General features: G+C 46.9%; 2 protein-coding genes across 8 annotated transcripts in view; both read left to right on the forward strand.

Moving 5' to 3' along the window:
- Positions 1 to 11478, forward strand: part of LOC117404447 (plasminogen activator inhibitor 1) — a 12930-nt gene extending 1452 nt beyond the window's left edge. The window contains exons 1-9 of one of the 6 annotated variants that reach the window (XM_059020621.1): positions 4804 to 5032; positions 7081 to 7319; positions 7655 to 7879; positions 8310 to 8504; positions 8873 to 9071; positions 9423 to 9523; positions 9696 to 9782; positions 10098 to 10181; positions 10609 to 11478. In XM_059020621.1, coding sequence (XP_058876604.1) covers positions 5013 to 5032; positions 7081 to 7319; positions 7655 to 7879; positions 8310 to 8504; positions 8873 to 9071; positions 9423 to 9523; positions 9696 to 9782; positions 10098 to 10181; positions 10609 to 10655 — 1197 coding nt within the window. In that variant the 5' untranslated portion in view covers positions 4804 to 5012 and the 3' untranslated portion in view covers positions 10656 to 11478. The other 5 variants (XM_059020625.1, XM_059020623.1, XM_059020622.1 and 2 more) reach the window with 5 other exon arrangements.
- A 1082-nt stretch (positions 11479 to 12560) lies between these two features.
- The window catches only part of LOC131730532 (AP-1 complex subunit sigma-1A), a 5213-nt gene continuing 273 nt past the window's right edge, over positions 12561 to 17500 (forward strand). Inside the window, exons 1-5 of one of the 2 annotated variants that reach the window (XM_059020626.1) lie at positions 12561 to 12749; positions 14947 to 15125; positions 15623 to 15731; positions 16137 to 16274; positions 16890 to 17500. The exon at positions 16890 to 17500 is cut by the window's right edge and continues 273 nt beyond it. In XM_059020626.1, the coding sequence (XP_058876609.1) occupies positions 12747 to 12749; positions 14947 to 15125; positions 15623 to 15731; positions 16137 to 16274; positions 16890 to 16937 (477 nt within the window). In that variant the 5' untranslated portion in view covers positions 12561 to 12746 and the 3' untranslated portion in view covers positions 16938 to 17500. Of the gene's footprint in view, positions 12750 to 12932; positions 13065 to 14946; positions 15126 to 15622; positions 15732 to 16136; positions 16275 to 16889 lie in introns of those variants that run through there. The other variant, XM_059020627.1, reaches the window with a different exon arrangement.

Consider the following 17500-nt stretch of genomic DNA (forward strand, 5'->3'; position numbering starts at 1 on the left):
GTAATATCAGCCCACTCTGTCCTCCAAATATAGATTTATAGGAGAGGGAAGCACTGAGTCACACTCCCCGAAAAGAGGGGGGTGGGGTAGTGCCCTGAAACAAAACTGTTGTAAAATCCTCTTGAGTGATTGCAATTAGAACATAAGAAATTCAAGAACCTGTGCTCACTCGCCTTGATGCCAGCGTGATCCGTCAGCACTCGAGAGAGGAGAACCAAAAAAAACAGAACCATTTACACTGGGGGACGGGACAGGGGGGCTGGGAGACTCGGGGACGGGACGGGAGTGGCTGGGAGACTGGGGGACGGGGGGCTGGGAGACTGGGGGACAGGACAGGAGGAGCTGGGAGACTGGAGGACGGGACGGGAGGGGCTGGGAGACTGGGGGACGGGACGGGACGGGAGGGGCTGGGAGACTGAGGGACGGGACGGGAGGGGCTGGGAGACTGGACGGGAGGGGTTGGGAGACTGGGGGACGGGACGGGAGGGGCTGGGAGACTGGGGGACGGGACGGGAGGGGCTGGGAGACTGGAGGACGGGACGGGAGTGGCTGGGAGACTGGGGACAGGGGGCTGGGAGACTGGGGGACGGGAGGGGAGGGGCTGGGAGACTGGGAGACGGGACGGGAGGGGCTGGGAGACGGGGAGAGGTGCTTGCTTGCTGCTCTGCGGAGGATGACTCTGTGTTTCATGTAGAGTCTCGCCTCTCCCTGACGGGAGATGTTTCTGCAGGTAATGAAGCTGGCAGCCTCATCTCTTATCAGAACGACGATCCAGACTAAACACTGGGGCGGCTCTCAATATCACCTGCAGTCATTAATCACCGCCTTCGACAGGCAGGAAGTTGCATCACTGTGCTGCGTCCTGCGTCACGCCGCGGTGTAACCCTTTCCTGCGAGAAATCTCATAAAATAGCTGGGAACAAAAAAAAAAAAAAAAAATAAATAAATAAGTGTTTTGGACACAGAATAGTAAATCAGTTTTTTTTTTTTCCCATACTGGACATTGTGAGCGCTGTGGTGGTACAGCCGTCTCAAGAACAAGCAGCGACTCAAACTGAGTGTTTCATGTGCTGGAGGCAGCGTGGTCCAGAGATCAGGGCCTGTCTGCTGACCGCATGGTCCGGCCAGTGTCGTCAGGGTCAGTGTTGTTGTGTTGTTGGTGTTCAGGGAAATTCTCCCACTTAGCAACGCAGTCAGACTCACAGAGGAGTTCCTGCCCCCTGTCTGACCCTTCTTACCCCAGGGGCAGGAACACGTTCTTTTAATAGAGCAGTCTGAGTAACAACTACTAACAGAACAAAACAGAACAGAACAGAACAGAGAGAGTCAGAGTTACCAGCACACTGACACACACTGAGAGATACACACACACACACACTGAGACTGAGAGATACACACACACACACTGAGACTGAGAGATACACACACACACACACACACACTGAGACTGAGAGATACACACACACACACACTGAGACTGAGAGATACACACACACACACACACACTGAGACTGAGATACACACACACACACACACACACACACTGAGACTGAGAGATACACACACACACACACACTGAGACTGAGAGATAGACACACACACACTGAGACTGAGATACACACACACACACACTGAGACTGAGAGATACACACACACACACTGAGACTGAGATATACACACACACACACACACTGAGACTGAGAGATACACACACACACACACACTGAGACTGAGAGATAGACACACACACAGTGTGTGGTGTGTCTCAGTGTATGGAGTGTGTCGGTGTCTCAGTGTGTGGAGTGTGTCAGTGTGTGTGTGTGTGTGTGTGTGTGTGTGTGTGTGTGTGTGTGTGTGTGTGTGTGTTCATGTGTAGTCAGTGTTTTGGATGTTTCATGGTGCTTGGTTTCCTTGCTGTCTGGCTCTCTTGTTCAGACACTTTCCTGTTTGCGTGACTCAGGTGCTTCTGTAAACATGACTTCAATCTCAAAATCTGTTTGTTCTGTTCTGTGAACAGCTGAACACGAAAACAAAAGTGTTTTGAAATAAAAACAAATGACACACACTCACACACACTCACACACACACACACACACACACACACACACTCACACACACACACACTCTCCCTCTCTCTCTCTCTTCCGCGATTCCCGGGTCGTTATCATCTGGACGCACCCGCTCTGCCGTTTCCCTCCTCGGACTCTTCCCAGGTCTGTCTTTCCAGTAAATCCCAGTGCGCTTTTACAGAAGCACATCAATGAGCGCGGCTCTGCGGCTCTGCTGCAGCTGTTATCACGCGGGAATGCGCGGCTCTGTGTGCGGGATTGGAAGCTGCAGGGCACGGTGCCTCTCAGGGGATGAACACAGGGCAGGATCGGCGGTGGTCATGTGACAACATTTGAGAACGTGTCTCCGCAAAGATAGTAACTCCTGGAAAAAAAAACCAAAACGACGTTGTGGGGACGCCCCTGCTTTCTCAAACACGTTTTTAACAACTAAATATGCCTTAGTTTGTTGTCGACTTTCACCCCAGTGTGGAGTTTTGTTTGAGTGGAGTTAGGAATAGTAAATGAAAATAACATGAGTGTGCGTGCGTGTGCGTGTGTGTGTGTGTGTGTCTCAGTGTGTATGTGCGTGTGTGTGTGAGTGTGTGTATGTCTCAGTGTGTGTGTGTGTGTGTCTCTCAGTGTGTGTCAGTGTGTGTTAGTGTGTGTGTGTGTGTGTGTCTCAGTATGTGTTAGTGTATGTGTGTGTGTGTCTCAGTGTGTGTGTATGTGTGTGTCTCAGTGTGTGTGTGTGTCTCAGTGTGTGTGTGTGTCTCAGTGTGTGTGTGTGTGTGTCTCAGTGTGTGTCTCAGTGTGTGTGTATGTGTGTGTCTCAGTGTGTGTGTGTGTGTGTGTCTCAGTGTGTGTGTATGTGTGTGTCTCAGTGTGTGTGTGTGTCTCAGTGTGTGTGTGTTTGTCAGACCGGGGGTCAGTTATAATTAGAATTCCAATCACAAACACAGCAAAGCTGTTTCCTGTCATTCCGGTTCCAATGGTATTTTGTGCAATTCCAGTTCCAGCTGAAATGATGCTGTAGATTCCAGTGACAGATCGGAGGTCGTGTGTGTGATATGAAGCCGGGGGGGGGGGGGGGGGTGAGTCAGCGACCAGGCCAGAGTTCAGCGGCGCTCGGAGGGGGGTGAGTCAGGGGACGTGTCAGTCAGGACAGACAGACAGGCAGCCTTAGACAGGGGGGTGCGTGAGGATGAAACGGTGTGTCAGCGAGGGGGGGGGGGCAGGCAGGGCATCAACACAACAGCAGATGTTTAGGGAAAGGTTCATGGCTCTAACTTTCTCTGTCTATAAATAGTGTAATAGTGTAAAACCCAAGTATTATATAACAAAAAGTAATGTAATGGGCTGAAACATTGTACCCCGTTATTAAAATAGAGAGTTCTCTGATAATTTGGATGACTTTTCTTCTTCATCTCATTCATGGATAATATAAGACTCAAGTCTAGCCCCCTTGATAACTGTAAACCTGGTCTGTCTTACATCCTCTAGTGGGCAGCGTGTTGCAGGGGACAGGTTAATGATTGCACTGTACCTGATGGAGGGAGGGAGGGAGAGGGAGCCCCTAATTTAGGGAGGACCCCTCTTGTGAAACGAGCCCATGCTGGCCCTCGACCCACAGGAAGTGTCTCACACTGACTCAGAGCTTTCACAATGTGTGGATTCACTGACCCTCTCACCCTCTCACTCTCTGACCCTGTCAGCCCCTTCTCAAAGTGTAGTAAAACACAGAGAAGAGACTGAACCAGCCCCTTCTCAAAGTGTAGTAAAACACAGAGAGGAGAGAGATCCAGACCCTTCTCAAAGTGTAGTAAAACACAGAGAGGAGAGAGATCCAGCCCCTTCTCAAAGTGTAGTAAAACACAGAGAGGAGAGAGATCCAGCCCCTTCTCAAAGTGTAGTGAAGCACAGAGAGGAGAGAGATCCAGCCCCTTCTCAAAGTGTAGTGAAGCACAGAGAAGAGACTGAACCAGCCCCTTCTCAAAGTGTAGTAAAGCACAGAGAGGAGAATGAAGCAGCCCCTTCTCAAAGTGTAGTAAAACACATTCTCTGTCCCAAAACGAGATAGCATGAAGGAATTGACACACACTGAAGGAATTGATTCAGTCTGCCAGTGGAATTCTGAGTTCAGACCCTGTCTGAGATTGGTTTGTTAAAATTCTCTACTGATGACATCACAATGCACACGCCCTCTGGTCCTGTACCCCTAGTCCTATTTCCCTCTTTCTCTCTCGTTGCTTGGATACAGTTTCCATGGCTATGGAATATTTCCAGCCCCCAGCATTCTTTGAGACACGCATCAGCGTGCTTTGGGTTGCTCTGTTGTGGCTTCACTCTACTGTACCGCAGCGAACCCACGTTCTTCACAAACTAACGAGCCTGTATCACAGCGAGCCTGCCAGCAACAACCACCCCCCATTACCACAAATCAGAGCTCTCAGGGGGGGGGGGGGACCAAGTCGAAGACCAGGACGCACAGCAAGAGCATGCACAGGACAGTCTAGAACCAGGAATAGCAAGTTTCATGGCAATCTGACAAGTGATTGTCCAGCTACTGTTCATGGAAGTGTGACAGACAGAGCCCCCATATACCCAGAATCTGATACTGTGTGTGTCACAATGTGTGTGTGTGTGTGTGTGTGTGTGTGTGTGTTCCACTAATTCCCCTGGGGGGGGTCTATGACTTCATCCTCAGTAATAACTTCCTCCTGTATGTGTCTGTGGTGTAAGAAAGGAGAAGGGGGTGGAGGTGTATAAAGAGAGGCAGACTGAGGAGAGATAAACAGTGAGAGAGGGAGACTCGCACTACAGTATAAAGAGAGGCAGACTGAGGAGAGATAAACAGTGAGAGAGGGAGACTCGCACTACTGGATATTCTCTTCTGTGCTTTTTGGAACAAAGGACTAGAGTTTAACTAAGAAATACAACTGCTGCTCTGATCTTCCAAGAACAATGAAACTTCTTCAAACCAGGTCAGAAACACTTTGAACTTGTATGGTTGTATTTTGTGTTCTGTTTCTTTCAGTATCTTTATACTATATTCAATAGCAGACAATAACACTGGATACACATGAGGTTAGTGCAGCAGAGTGCAGTGGAGTCTGCTTTTCAAATCTGCTTTACCAGACCTCTCTGTGCTTTACAATGCTTCCCTATGCTTTACCAGACCTCTCTGTGCTTTACAATGCTTCCCTATGCTTTACCAGACCTCTTTGTGCTTTACAATGCTTCCCTATGCTTTACCAGACCTCTCTGTGCTTTACAATGCTTCCCTATGCTTTACCACACCTCTCTGTGCTTTACAATGCTTCCCTATGCTTTACCAGACCTCTCTGTGCTTTACAAGGCTTCCCTATGCTTTACCAGACCTCTCTGTGCTTTACAATGCTTCCCTATGCTTTACCAGACCTCTCTGTGCTTTACAATGCTTCCCTATGCTTTACCAGACCTCGCTGTGCTTTACAATGTTTCCCTATGCTTTACCATACCTCTCTGTGCTTTACAATGCTTCCCTATGCTTTATGATGCTTCCCTATGCTTTACCAGACCTCTCTGTGCTTTACAATGTTTCCCTATGCTTTACCAGACCTCTCTGTGCTTTACAATGCTTCCCTATGCTTTACGATGCTTCCCTATGCTTTACCAGACCTCGCTGTGCTTTACAATGCTTCCCTATGCTTTACCAGACCTCTCTGTGCTTTACAATGCTTCCCTATGCTTTACCACACCTCTCTGTGCTTTACAATGCTTCCCTATGCTTTATAGGTAAGAGGTAAGTGTGGGCGCTCACAAGTTTATTCTTATCTATCTCTTAAGCGTGGTGTATTTTTTTTTAAATACCGTTGACAGACTTCAGACTGTGACAACGCTGTGACCCTGCTGTGTAAATACACTCAGGGGAGTGATCGTCACTGCAATGCAAGTCCATGGTTTGTCATTTCAATTGCAGTTTAAATTGCTAATGTGTGCGCGTGTGGTTTTTTTTTCTGGCACAGAACAGATTCCCTTTAGGCTAAATATTCCCTCCCCAAGCCCTGCAGGGTGTAAAGTGAGTGTAACGTGCCAGTCTGGTTTACTCATAACCACACAGCAAGCACAGAGAGGGGGGGTTGGGTTACCTCAGACAGGGCGTGCAGAACCAGCAGATCCTCTGCTCTGGAAAACCTGCGTGTCTCTGAGTCAATACAAACAGAGATCCCACCCGAACCCAGCTATACACCGAGACTCTATGGTACAGCTTGTAAAACATGCAGGAAAAACGACACACCCCCGTGGGTTTAAAACATAGCTAGAAATTCATCCAAATACATTTCTTTTTATCATGCCAAGTTTCAATTCCTATATAACCAGGACTCTGTGATTCGTTTTTTTTTCATTATTGCAATTCCAAGCCAGTTATAAAATGACTCAGTACAGCTGGAGGGGAGGAACAAACGTCACACAGGCTCCCATTCACGAGCACAGCATATTAACATACATGACACCCTATAAATACATATTCACACACGACACGAAACTAAAACAGTACATTTGAAAAAAAAAATTGAATAAAATAAAATTAAAAGAAATAACATCTGATAAAATAATTTGATACATGTGCTGGTTCCGGTTCTGTTACATAATCAACAGACGCACTGACGTCATCAGCCGGGGGAGATCCGGTTGTGAGGTGAAGTAAAGTTCACCAGCGTGTAATAAACTCTCAAAAGGGATGCGCGATAGGACTGTTCAAATGTTTTATGTATTTATATCAGAGCCAGCGCAGCAGAATAACACACATTTTGATTTCCTTTGAATCTCGCCGAGGACTGTAAATGAAAACGTGTATACTTTACACAGCACGTCATACTTCGTTATAACTTATTTTAATTTAATTTAGTATAAATGTGAAGATAGTTAATCATACACATCAGTGTTAGAAAGATAAGTTGATGCCTTCTGCCATATTATTATTATTATTATTATTATTATTATTTTTTTTTTTTTTATTTATTTATTTATTTATTTATTTATTTTACAGAATGCAGAGTCTCGTTGTATCGCTGTTGCTAGTTGCCGAAGCGCTGGGCTCCCTGCTCCCGGAGATGGACGCTGATTTCGGGATGCGAGTTTTCCGAGAGGCGCTCCGCTCTCCGTCCTCGGAGAGGAACCTGGTGTTTTCCCCGTACGGAGTGTCCACCGTGATGGGCATGGTGCAGCTGGGAGCCGCGGGACAGACGTACGCGCAGGTCCGCGATGCTATGGGATACGCCGTCCAGGGTAATTTCAAATTGCTAATTTATAATTCTGAAGACAAAGCGGTTTTTTTATTTAAAAAAAGTTTCTAAAGATGTAGTGAGCTTGAGACTTTCTGACAGTTGTTAATAATCTCATATTATCAGAAAGGGGATGGAAACAATACTCCTATTGGATAGAAGTTTGATCCATTCCAGGTTTTACTCCTAGCTTGATCAGACCACAGTGTGTTCAGGTAACAAGCTCAGGTGTGTCTGATTATTAAACTCCCAGTGAAACCAGGAATGGATCAAACTGCTGTGCAGCGGGAGTCTTATTTTGACGATTTTGACGATTCCCTTGTTTCTCGTCTCTCGCAGGTCGCGGAGTACCGCAGACTCTGCGGAAGATCCACGCGTCGCTGTCCGGCGAGGACGCCCTGCAGACGGCGAGCGCCGCCTTCGTGGACCGCATGCTGTCTCTGGAGAAGCCGTTCCGCCGCGGTCTGGCCAAGGTCTTCCAACAGAGCCCCAAACAAGTCGATTTCACGGACACGCCGACCGCCACGGCCGTGGTGAACCATTGGGTCTCAGACAACACCATGGGTAAAAGGACACGGCATTATTATTATTATTATTATTATTATTATTGTTATTGTTATTATTATTATTATTATTATTATTAGATATGACAATATAATACTTGCAGTGAGATAACTTTATTAATTCAAAACCAGGAAGACGCCTCCAATCTGAGTCATTAACGACTAGAATCGGTTTGTAAAATCTACAGCTCCCAGCATGCCTGCACTGCTGTTATTTACCGTGAGGGATGATGGGAGCTGTAGTGCTTAATGCACGTAGCTTTAGCCCTATAGGACTGCACCAGCAATCGAAACAATCGGCAACTTGAATCAGTTTTAACAGTAAACTACAGCTCCCAGCATGCCTCTACAGTAGTAATAACAGCAAGGCATGCTGGGGGGTGTAGTCCTGCCCCTCACACTCTTTCCTTCTCTCTCTCTCCCCCTGGCAGGTATGCTACCTCACTTCCTGTCCTCAGACGCCCTGTCCTCTGAGACCCGCCTCCTGCTGCTCAACGCAATTCACTTCCAGGGCAAGTGGAAGGTGCCCTTTGACCCCCAGGACACTCGCCAGCGGCTGTTCCACTGCGCCAACGGCAGCTCCGTGCTTGTACCCATGATGCAACAGACCGCTCGCTTCGAGTACGGTGAGTGTTGGGGTCAGGCAGGGGTCAGGCAGGCTCATTTCAAACTGAAACACCCACATCTCTTCTCCTTTACAAGCTAGTTCTGGCAATTCATTGCAGCTGTTTTAGTTTATTTTAGTATAATATATAATTGTTTTTAAATCAAGACATTATTATTATTATTATTATTATTATTATTATTATTATTATTATTATTGTTTTGCCCTTTTAATATTTTTTTTGTTAAACAATTCTAAAACCAACAACCTTTTCCTTGGCTGTGATGTCACACTCTCTCTGGCTGTGATGTCACACTCTCTCGGGCTGTGATGATGTCACTCCCTCATTCTCTCTGTCTCTGACTCTGATGATGTCACTCCCTCTTGCAGGCGAGTTCATGACCCCGGACGGCGTGGACTATGACGTCATCGAGCTGCCGTACCAGGGGGACACGCTTAGCATGCTCCTGGTGTCCCCCTTCGAGAAGGACGTCCCCCTGTCCGCTCTCACTCCGGGGCTGAACGGGGCACTGCTGAGGGAGTGGAGGAGAGGCCTGAGGAGAGTCAGCAGACAGCTAGTACTGCCCAGGTGAGGGGGAGGAAGAGAGAGGGGAGAGGAGGAGGAGGAGGAGGAGGAGGAGAGGAGGGGAGAGGAGAGGAGGAGGAGGAGGAGAGGAGGGGGAGGGGCCTGAGGAGAGTCAGCAGACAGCTAGTACTGCCCAGGTGAGGGGGGGGGGAGGGGAGGGGAGGGGGGAGAGGAGAGAGAGAGGAGAACTGCTCTGTGTGTGTATGAGAGAGAGAGCACTGTATTGCTGTGCGTGTGTGTGTAGGGGTGTGTGCAGGGTGTAGGGCTGTGTGTAGGGTGCAGGGTGCAGGGTGTAGGGCTGTGTGCAGGGTGCAGGGATGTTAAAGCTGATCTCTGCTGTGTTTCTCCTCCCAGGTTCTCCATCGAGACAGAGAGTGAGCTCAACGGGGCGCTTGCGGGACTGGGCATGAGGGACATGTTCAACCAGCAGAGAGCTGACTTCACTAGAGTCACCAGTGAGTACCGTCCCACTGCTCCCAGTACAGCCCCTCAGTATAATCCAGAACCGTTACTGCATTGCCATTGTAGCGCCACTGTCTATCTGTCTGCATTGCCAGTGAAGATCATTTGGGAAGGGTATAGTTTGTGTAATGTGTCTCTCTCTCTCTCTCTCTGTCTCTGTCTCAGTGGAGGAGCCCCTGTTTGTGTCGAAGGTTCTTCAGAAGGTGAAGATCGAGGTGGATGAGGAAGGAACCAAGGGCTCTGCAGTGACCGGTGAGTTCAGCTGACCCTGACCCTGATCCTGACCCTGACCCTGATCCTGACCCTGACCCTGACTGTCTCTAATATCAGTTAATATGTCTGGTTGACTCTGTCTCTATATCAGTTAATATGTCTGATTGACTGTCTCTAAATCGGTTAATATGTCTGGTTGACTCTGTCTCTATATCAGTTAATATGTCTGGTTGACTCTGTCTCTCTTTTGGTACAAGAGTTCTCTTGGTATTAGTAAATGGTTGTGCTGGATGTTGGCGTGTGGTGCTGACTCTGTCTGTCTGTCTGTCTGTCTGTCTGTCTGTCTCTCTGCAGCTGCGATCCTGTTCTCTCGCATGGCAGTTTTAGAGATCACTCTTGACAGACCCTTCCTGTTCCTGGTGCAGCACAAACCCACAGGTGACTAATTATTATTATTATTATTATTATTATTATTATTATTATTATTATTATTATTATATGTCTGTCTGCACAATGTGGTCCCATTCTACCAGCCTCACCCCATTGCAGCTGCCCTATACTTGTGCTACCATTGCCCCTCAGTATAATACACAACCATGATTGCATTGCCATTGTAGAGCCACTGTGTGTGTGTGTGTGTGTGTCTGTACGTTCGCGTGCACGTGTGTGTGTGTGTGTGCGTTCGTGCGTGTGTATGTGTGTGTGTGTGTGTGTCTGTGCGTTCGCGCTCGTGTGTGTGTGTCTCTGTGTGTGTGTGTGTGTCTGTGCGTTCGCGCGCACGTGTGTGTGTGTGTGTGTGTCTCTGTGTGTGTCCGTGTCTCTTGTAGTTTTTGAACCCGTGTCTGAACCCTGCTCTCTATTCCAGGTGCTGTTTTGTTTATGGGTCAAGTCATGGAGCCGGCTGGGAAGTGACCTGCAGACCCGAAACCAAAGAGTGAAAGCAGACCAGAAAAATAATAATAATAATATATACACCTGAGCAATGTGTAGAGAAATTACAAAGAAATGCAATATATATTTTATTGAAACAAAGGAATGTTTTTTTGGGAGGGATGAGTTTACAATTATTAATATTTGTATTATTATTATTATGAATAATATGTTGTAGGGGACCCTACAAAACCTGTCACTGTAGATCCTACAATGGCAATGCAATAATGCTACTGTTACAAAGGGGGCGAGGCTGCTAGAATGGGACCACAGAGTGCTAACTATACCCTTCCCAGAGGCACTGCCACAGTTCTGTATGACACTGAGGGGCAGTGCTGGCACACGTATAGGGCAGCTACAACGGGGTGAGGCTGGTAGAACAGGGACCGCAGAAAAATGATTTGCAAAAACCCCACGCTGTGTTTGGAGGATAACTGCAGCCTGGATTCAATCAAAATGATGGCGGTGCCATACTGGAGAGCTTTAGAAAGCTCAGCTATGGCAGCGTCGTGCAGTCTGATTGAATTCAGAGCTCTACTGCACTGAGAGAGAGAGGTCCTGCTGGAACTGTTCATGCACTGTGTTCTGCAATGTCTACATTCAGACTGTGTCTCTAATCCAAGTTATTCCAACTTTGTGTCCAGATTTGTGTTGTTTTGTTTGGTTTGTGTCTTGCTGTGTGTGTGTGTGGTTCATGTGTTTGTTTGCGAGGTTGTTGTGTAGCAGTTAGATATTTGATCAGGGATTATTACAATGGAAAACTGTTGTGTTTTTGGCTTTGTGATTAAAAATGTTTGAAAGATGATTTTGTCTTTTGGAATCATTGATTTTGGTTAGTGTGTGTTTTAGAACAATATATATATATTGTTTATTGATCCATTAATGTTCCTTTATTGCTCTATATTGTACATTTATCTCATCGTATTTCTTCTAAAACTAAACATGTCAGGTCGTTAATGTGCATTCATGCACATATATATGCTTAGCCCGATAACGGCATCGCTGCAAACCACAGAGAACGGCCTCGTCGCGTCATTTGCACGTGGTGAAAACTGGTCCTGCAGTGGCCTCTTGTGGACAAACGGAGAATTGCACTCGATTGATTTCATGCGTTCATGAGCTAAAACACAGCGTATAAACTACATGCCTTTTATAGTATCCTATAGCGCCCTCTGCTGGTGGAGGGGGGCATAGCAGAAATAGACACAACTAAATGATGAAATACCATTTTAAAATTTCAAAACACATATATCAAGTTATTATTATTATTAATGAACCACAAATTGATTCACAGCAGTGATTGCAACATATACCCTTAGATATTATTATTTATTTCTTAGCAGACGCCCTTATCCAGGGCGACTTACAATTGTTACAAGATATCACATTATTTTTACATACAATTACCCATTTTCACAGTTGGGTTTTTAGTGGAGCAATCTAGGTAAAGTACCTTGCTCAAGGGTACAGCAGCAGTGTCCCCCCACCTGGGATTGAACCCACGACCCTCCGGTCAAGAGTCCAGAGCCCTAAACACTACTCCACACTGCTGCCCCATATCTAGATCTTTATATAAATACACTATTAAAAATAATATTTTTAAAAAATGTCATAATGGCACAAATGATCATCCAAAGACGTCATCTTGAACTGCAATCTGTTTTTTTTATTTGCTTAGCTAGATCTATTTTTGACTGAACGGACCTGTAACTCCTAACTCGCCTCCGGCTCTCCGTTACCAAAGGTTGCTATGGATACCTCCTTGAGGACGACGTCACAAGCAACAGGAGAACGAAGCGGGGGCGGAGCCGGTTTGGTTCCACGACAACAACAGCGAGGGCGGTGTTCGGCAATCTCCGTCAATCTCCGGCCAGCATTCAATTCGATGCTCGTGTGCGCCTGTGCGAATCGACTCGCCCTTCCTTCCTGATCCCCCCCTCCCTCCCGGTACAGTAATGGCAGTGTTGGATCGGAGATTTTAACCAGCTCGCTCCAGGAAAGCAAGCGCCGATTGATCTGAGCCCGGATTGAACCGAACCGCTTCGGGACCGGTCCATTTATCACACGCACGAGATGGTAAGACTGGAGGTCATGTAGGGGTGGGGGCAATGTGATATATTTTTGGAGGGAGTACGGCACCCCCCATAGCGCCACTGTACAGTACAGAGCAGTATCAGGTGAGACTCTCTCTCTCTCTCTCTCTCTCTGCCGCTCACCTGGAGCGCTGCTGACAGGTAACAGCTGCCGGAAACAAAGAAACCATTAGAACTCTATATTTAAAAAACAAGCTACCAAATCCGCCGGATTGAAACCTCTGCAGCGGGCTGTCTCGATCCGAAGCACGCCGGTCATCGATTCAGTACAAACGCTGCGAGGCTGCGGCGTTTATATGTATGTATATATATATGTATATATAACTATTGTTTTAGCTGCTCTGTAGGCCGGCTGGTCTGAGGGCGCGGTTAGATGAGTCGTACGGCGTCTGAACTCTGCGTTGTTGTTATATGTTGGTTTACTGTGTAGCTGTTTCCCTCGATACACACACACAGTGTAGCGCTGAGAATGCGTCAGTGTTGCCGAGCTTCTCGAACGGTGACGCTGCTTTGTGGGTCGAGTCGTTATACTTCGTACAGAGTCGGAATAACCCGAGCCCCGAACGACAGCTGGACTCGTTTTTTTTTTTTTTTTTTTTTTTTTTTTTTTTTTTTTTTTTTTTTTTTTTTTTTTTTAAATCTGGGCTTCGCTCGGACGAACCGAAATTTGAGAGGGGAAGTTGTTACCGAATATTATTATTATTATTATTATTATTATTATTATTATTATTATTATTATTATTATTAAAAACAGAAACAAAACAAACAACATCTAAATTACAAAAACGTTTATTATTTTTTTATCTTCCAATAATTAGAATTGATGGTTTTATTTATGTTACCGGGGGGGGGGGGGGGGGAAGTACTCAGCTGCGCTGATGTGTCGTGTACAGGTGTACGAGCTGAGAAAGGAAGTTCACGTCACCGCTCTGTGCTTTACAATGCTTCCCTATGCTTTACCACACCTCTCTGTGCTTTACAATGCTTCCCTATGCTTTACCACACCTCTCTGTGCTTTACAATGCTTCCCTATGCTTTACCACACCTCTCTGTGCTTTACAATGCTTCCCTATGCTTTACCACACCTCTCTGTGCTTTACAATGCTTCCTCTATGCTTTACCACACCTCTCTGTGCTTTATTACACACTAAGCTCTTAGCTATTCGGTTTCGCTCCTAATTAAATGGTTACATTGTTGAATTCACGCCCTGTGTTTTAGTTTCGTTTGTAAACCATTACAATAAGAGAAGCGTTTTTCAGACTTTGTACTGATGAAGCGTTTAGAGACGGAGGGAGTGACTCGTTTGTAAAATGAGTGTGTGTGTTTTTTTTTTTTTGAACGTTTTGCCTCGCAGATCACCCTGGCTTGTTTGTTTGTTTGTTTATGTTTTGTTTACATGCTGGTATAAAAGTCAGTTCTACGGGTTACTGTCAACATTTACCAAGCAAGGGGGTGAATATCCAGAGTTAATCTGATGCGTTTCAGACATGCAGTGAAGCGTATCAGTGAAGCACTTCGATATTCATGAGATTTACCGCTAAATATCCACACTGAAGCATCGTCATGGTTATTTCAGACATTATTATTATTATTATTATTATTATTATTATTATTATTATTATTATTATTATTATTTGGTTTAAATGCTTCTCTTATTTGAATCGTTTACAAACTGAAGACATTTACCATGAAACACACACACACACAGACACACACACGTACGCACGCACGCACGCACGCGCACACACACACGTACGCACGCACACACGCACGCACGCACGCATGCACACACACACACATATATTCCCTCTCTGTGTCTCAGATGAGCTTCATGCTGTTGTTCAGCAGGCAGGGGAAGCTGTGTGTGTGTTGCAGTGTGTGTGTGTGTGTGTGTGTAGCAGTGTGTGTGTATAGCTCTCACTCTCTCTCTCTCCCTCTTGCTCTCTCTCTCTCTCTCTCTCTCTCTCTCTTTCCCTCCCTCTCTCCCTCCCCCTCTCTCCCTCTCTCGCTCCCTCTCTCCCTCCTCCTCTCTCCCTCCTCCTCTCTCTCCCTCTCCCTCCTCTCTCTCGCTCCCTCTCTTTCTCTTTCTCTCTCTCTCGCTCCCCCCTCTCTCTCTCTCTCTCTCGCTCCCCCCCCCCCTCTCTCTCTCTCTCTCTCTCTCTCTCTCTCTCTCTCTCAGATGCGATTCATGCTGTTGTTCAGCAGGCAGGGGAAGCTGCGTTTGCAGAAGTGGTACACGCCCACCTCGGAGAGAGACAAGAAGAAGCTGGTCCGGGAGCTCATGCAGATGGTTCTGGCCCGCAAGCCCAAGATGTGCAGCTTCCTGGAGTGGAGGGACCTGAAGATCGTGTACAAGAGGTGAGGGGACCGGACCGGACTGGACCGCCCCGGATCTTTCTAATTATAGCAGCATTGTTCTACTGACATTGCAGCTCCAGTGCTGTACTGTTCAGTTAGTTACAATGATCAGTGTTATTGAAACTAAACTGAGTCAAGCAGACCAGCGTTTTGGCTCTAGTGCCTTCATCAGTGTTATTGAAACTAAACTGAGTCAAGCAGACCAGCGTTTGGGCTCTAATGCCTTCATCAGTGTTATTGAAACTAAACTGAGTCAAGCAGACCAGCGTTTGGGCTCCAGTGCCTTCATCACGGTTACTGTTTAGACTGACTTTTTGACAGATAAGAAAATGTCTGTACACTGATCCCTGCAGTAGGGTGCAACCTAGTGGTGAGTTGCTGTTCTGCTTCCGGCCAGGAGAGGGCAGTGTTGCTGCAGGAGATGAATTCTCATTTCTGGTTGAAAAAATGTCCGTCTCTGTGTCTGTCTTTCTCCCTGTCCCCTGTCCCTCTCTCAGGTACGCCAGCCTGTATTTCTGCTGTGCTGTGGAGGAGCAGGACAATGAGCTCATCACCCTGGAGGTGATCCATCGCTTCGTGGAGCTGCTGGACAAATACTTTGGCAGTGTGAGTGGGGGCTGGGGGGGGGGGGGTGCGGGGGCTTGGGGGCTTGGGGGGTGGGGGGTGCGGGGTGTCAGTGCTGGGGAGTGCACTGCAGCCGGGTCTGTACCATTCAGTTATTGGGACGGATCTTCACAGAAATCAGGTGCTGACAGTCAGGCGAGGGGCACTGGAGTCCATCCCGCTGATTCACCGTTTGAAACGAGTGAAGAAACAGCTGCTGGGGTTCGTGTGGATCTCTGCTCTCCGCAGAGTCTGAAGAAAAGCAGCGATCGTCACAAACCTGAGCCGCTGTTTCTTCACTCGTTACACTCTGAACAGCGGATCAGCCCGATGGACACCAGTGCCCCCCGCGTGCGGAGAGAGCTCGCTGTCTAAATGTTAAAGGGATCCGCTCTCACCCCCCCGCAGGTCTGCGAGCTGGATATCATCTTCAACTTCGAGAAGGCCTACTTTATCCTGGATGAGTTCCTGATGGGGGGAGAGATTCAGGACACCTCGAAAAAGAGTGTTCTGAAAGCCATCGAGCAGGCTGACCTGCTGCAAGAGGTGTGTGTGATACAGCAGAGTCACTACAGGGAGGGGTGTGTGATACAGCAGAGTCACTACAGGGAGGGGTGTGTGATACAGCAGAGTCACTACAGGGAGGGGGGTGTGATACAGCAGAGTCACTACAGGGAGGGGTGTGTGATACAGCAGAGTCACTACAGGGAGGGGGGTGTGATACAGCACAGTTACTACAGGGAGGGGGGTGTGATACAGCACAGTTACTACAGGGAGGGGTTGTGATACAGCAGAGTCACTACAGGGAGGGGTGTGTGATACAGCACAGTATTTGTGAAACCTGCTATATAATGTTATGGTAACATATTGAATTACACACCTCTTTGCAGTTTTCCATAGAATGAAAAAATGACTTTTTGAAATCTAACAGGAAATATTTTATTACTATTATGGCTTCCGGTAGACTCTTTTTTTTTTTTTTTAGCAATATCATTTTGTAGTTTCTTTGATCACATGATGTTAAATTTATTATTTGTTTATTTAGCAGACGCCTTTATCCAAGACGACTTACAGAGACTGTAAAATATCTAAATTATGTCCATCCCCCTCCTCTCTCTCTCTCTTTCTCTATGTCTCTCTCTCTCTCTTCTTCTCCCCCAGGAGGATGAATCTCCCCGCAGTGTTCTAGAAGAGATGGGACTGGCGTAGCGGCTCTAGAACCCAAAACCTAGAACCCAGAACATTAGAGTGTAACCATCATTAACCTGCCCCCGGCCCCCCGTGTAACACACTGCCCCCCCCCCCCCCCCCCCCCCCGCATAACACACTGCCCCCTAGTGAATGTAAGAAAGTAATGCTATTAAGCAATAGGGCATGAGTATTTGTGATACTTCTCGGATCCACTAGAGGGCAGCGTGGTGCTTTGACCCATTCAGTCCTGAATAATTCTTGTCGCGCTGAAGGATGCAAAAGGAAGCGACGTAATTCAAACAGAAACTCCTTTATTGAGTACACAGGACCACAGGACACCAAAAAACATTTTTCTGTGTATTTTGGAAAATGGAACTTTAGTCTTTTTAAGACGCTCTCGACCTGGAAGAAGTTAAAAATTCTGACGAGAATTTTTATTATTTTTTTAAAGAAGAAATTCTTTAGTCCAGATCGCTGTGATGAAATGCACTCGGGTCCGAGTCGCTCTTTTAAAGCGTCCTTTTGAAGGAGGGATACAAGGGAGGAAGCAACGATCTTCCATTTCTATAGAAATCTATTTA

The sequence above is a fragment of the Acipenser ruthenus genome, unplaced genomic scaffold, assembly GCF_902713425.1.
Source record: "Acipenser ruthenus unplaced genomic scaffold, fAciRut3.2 maternal haplotype, whole genome shotgun sequence".
Lineage (NCBI taxonomy): Eukaryota > Metazoa > Chordata > Actinopteri > Acipenseriformes > Acipenseridae > Acipenser > Acipenser ruthenus.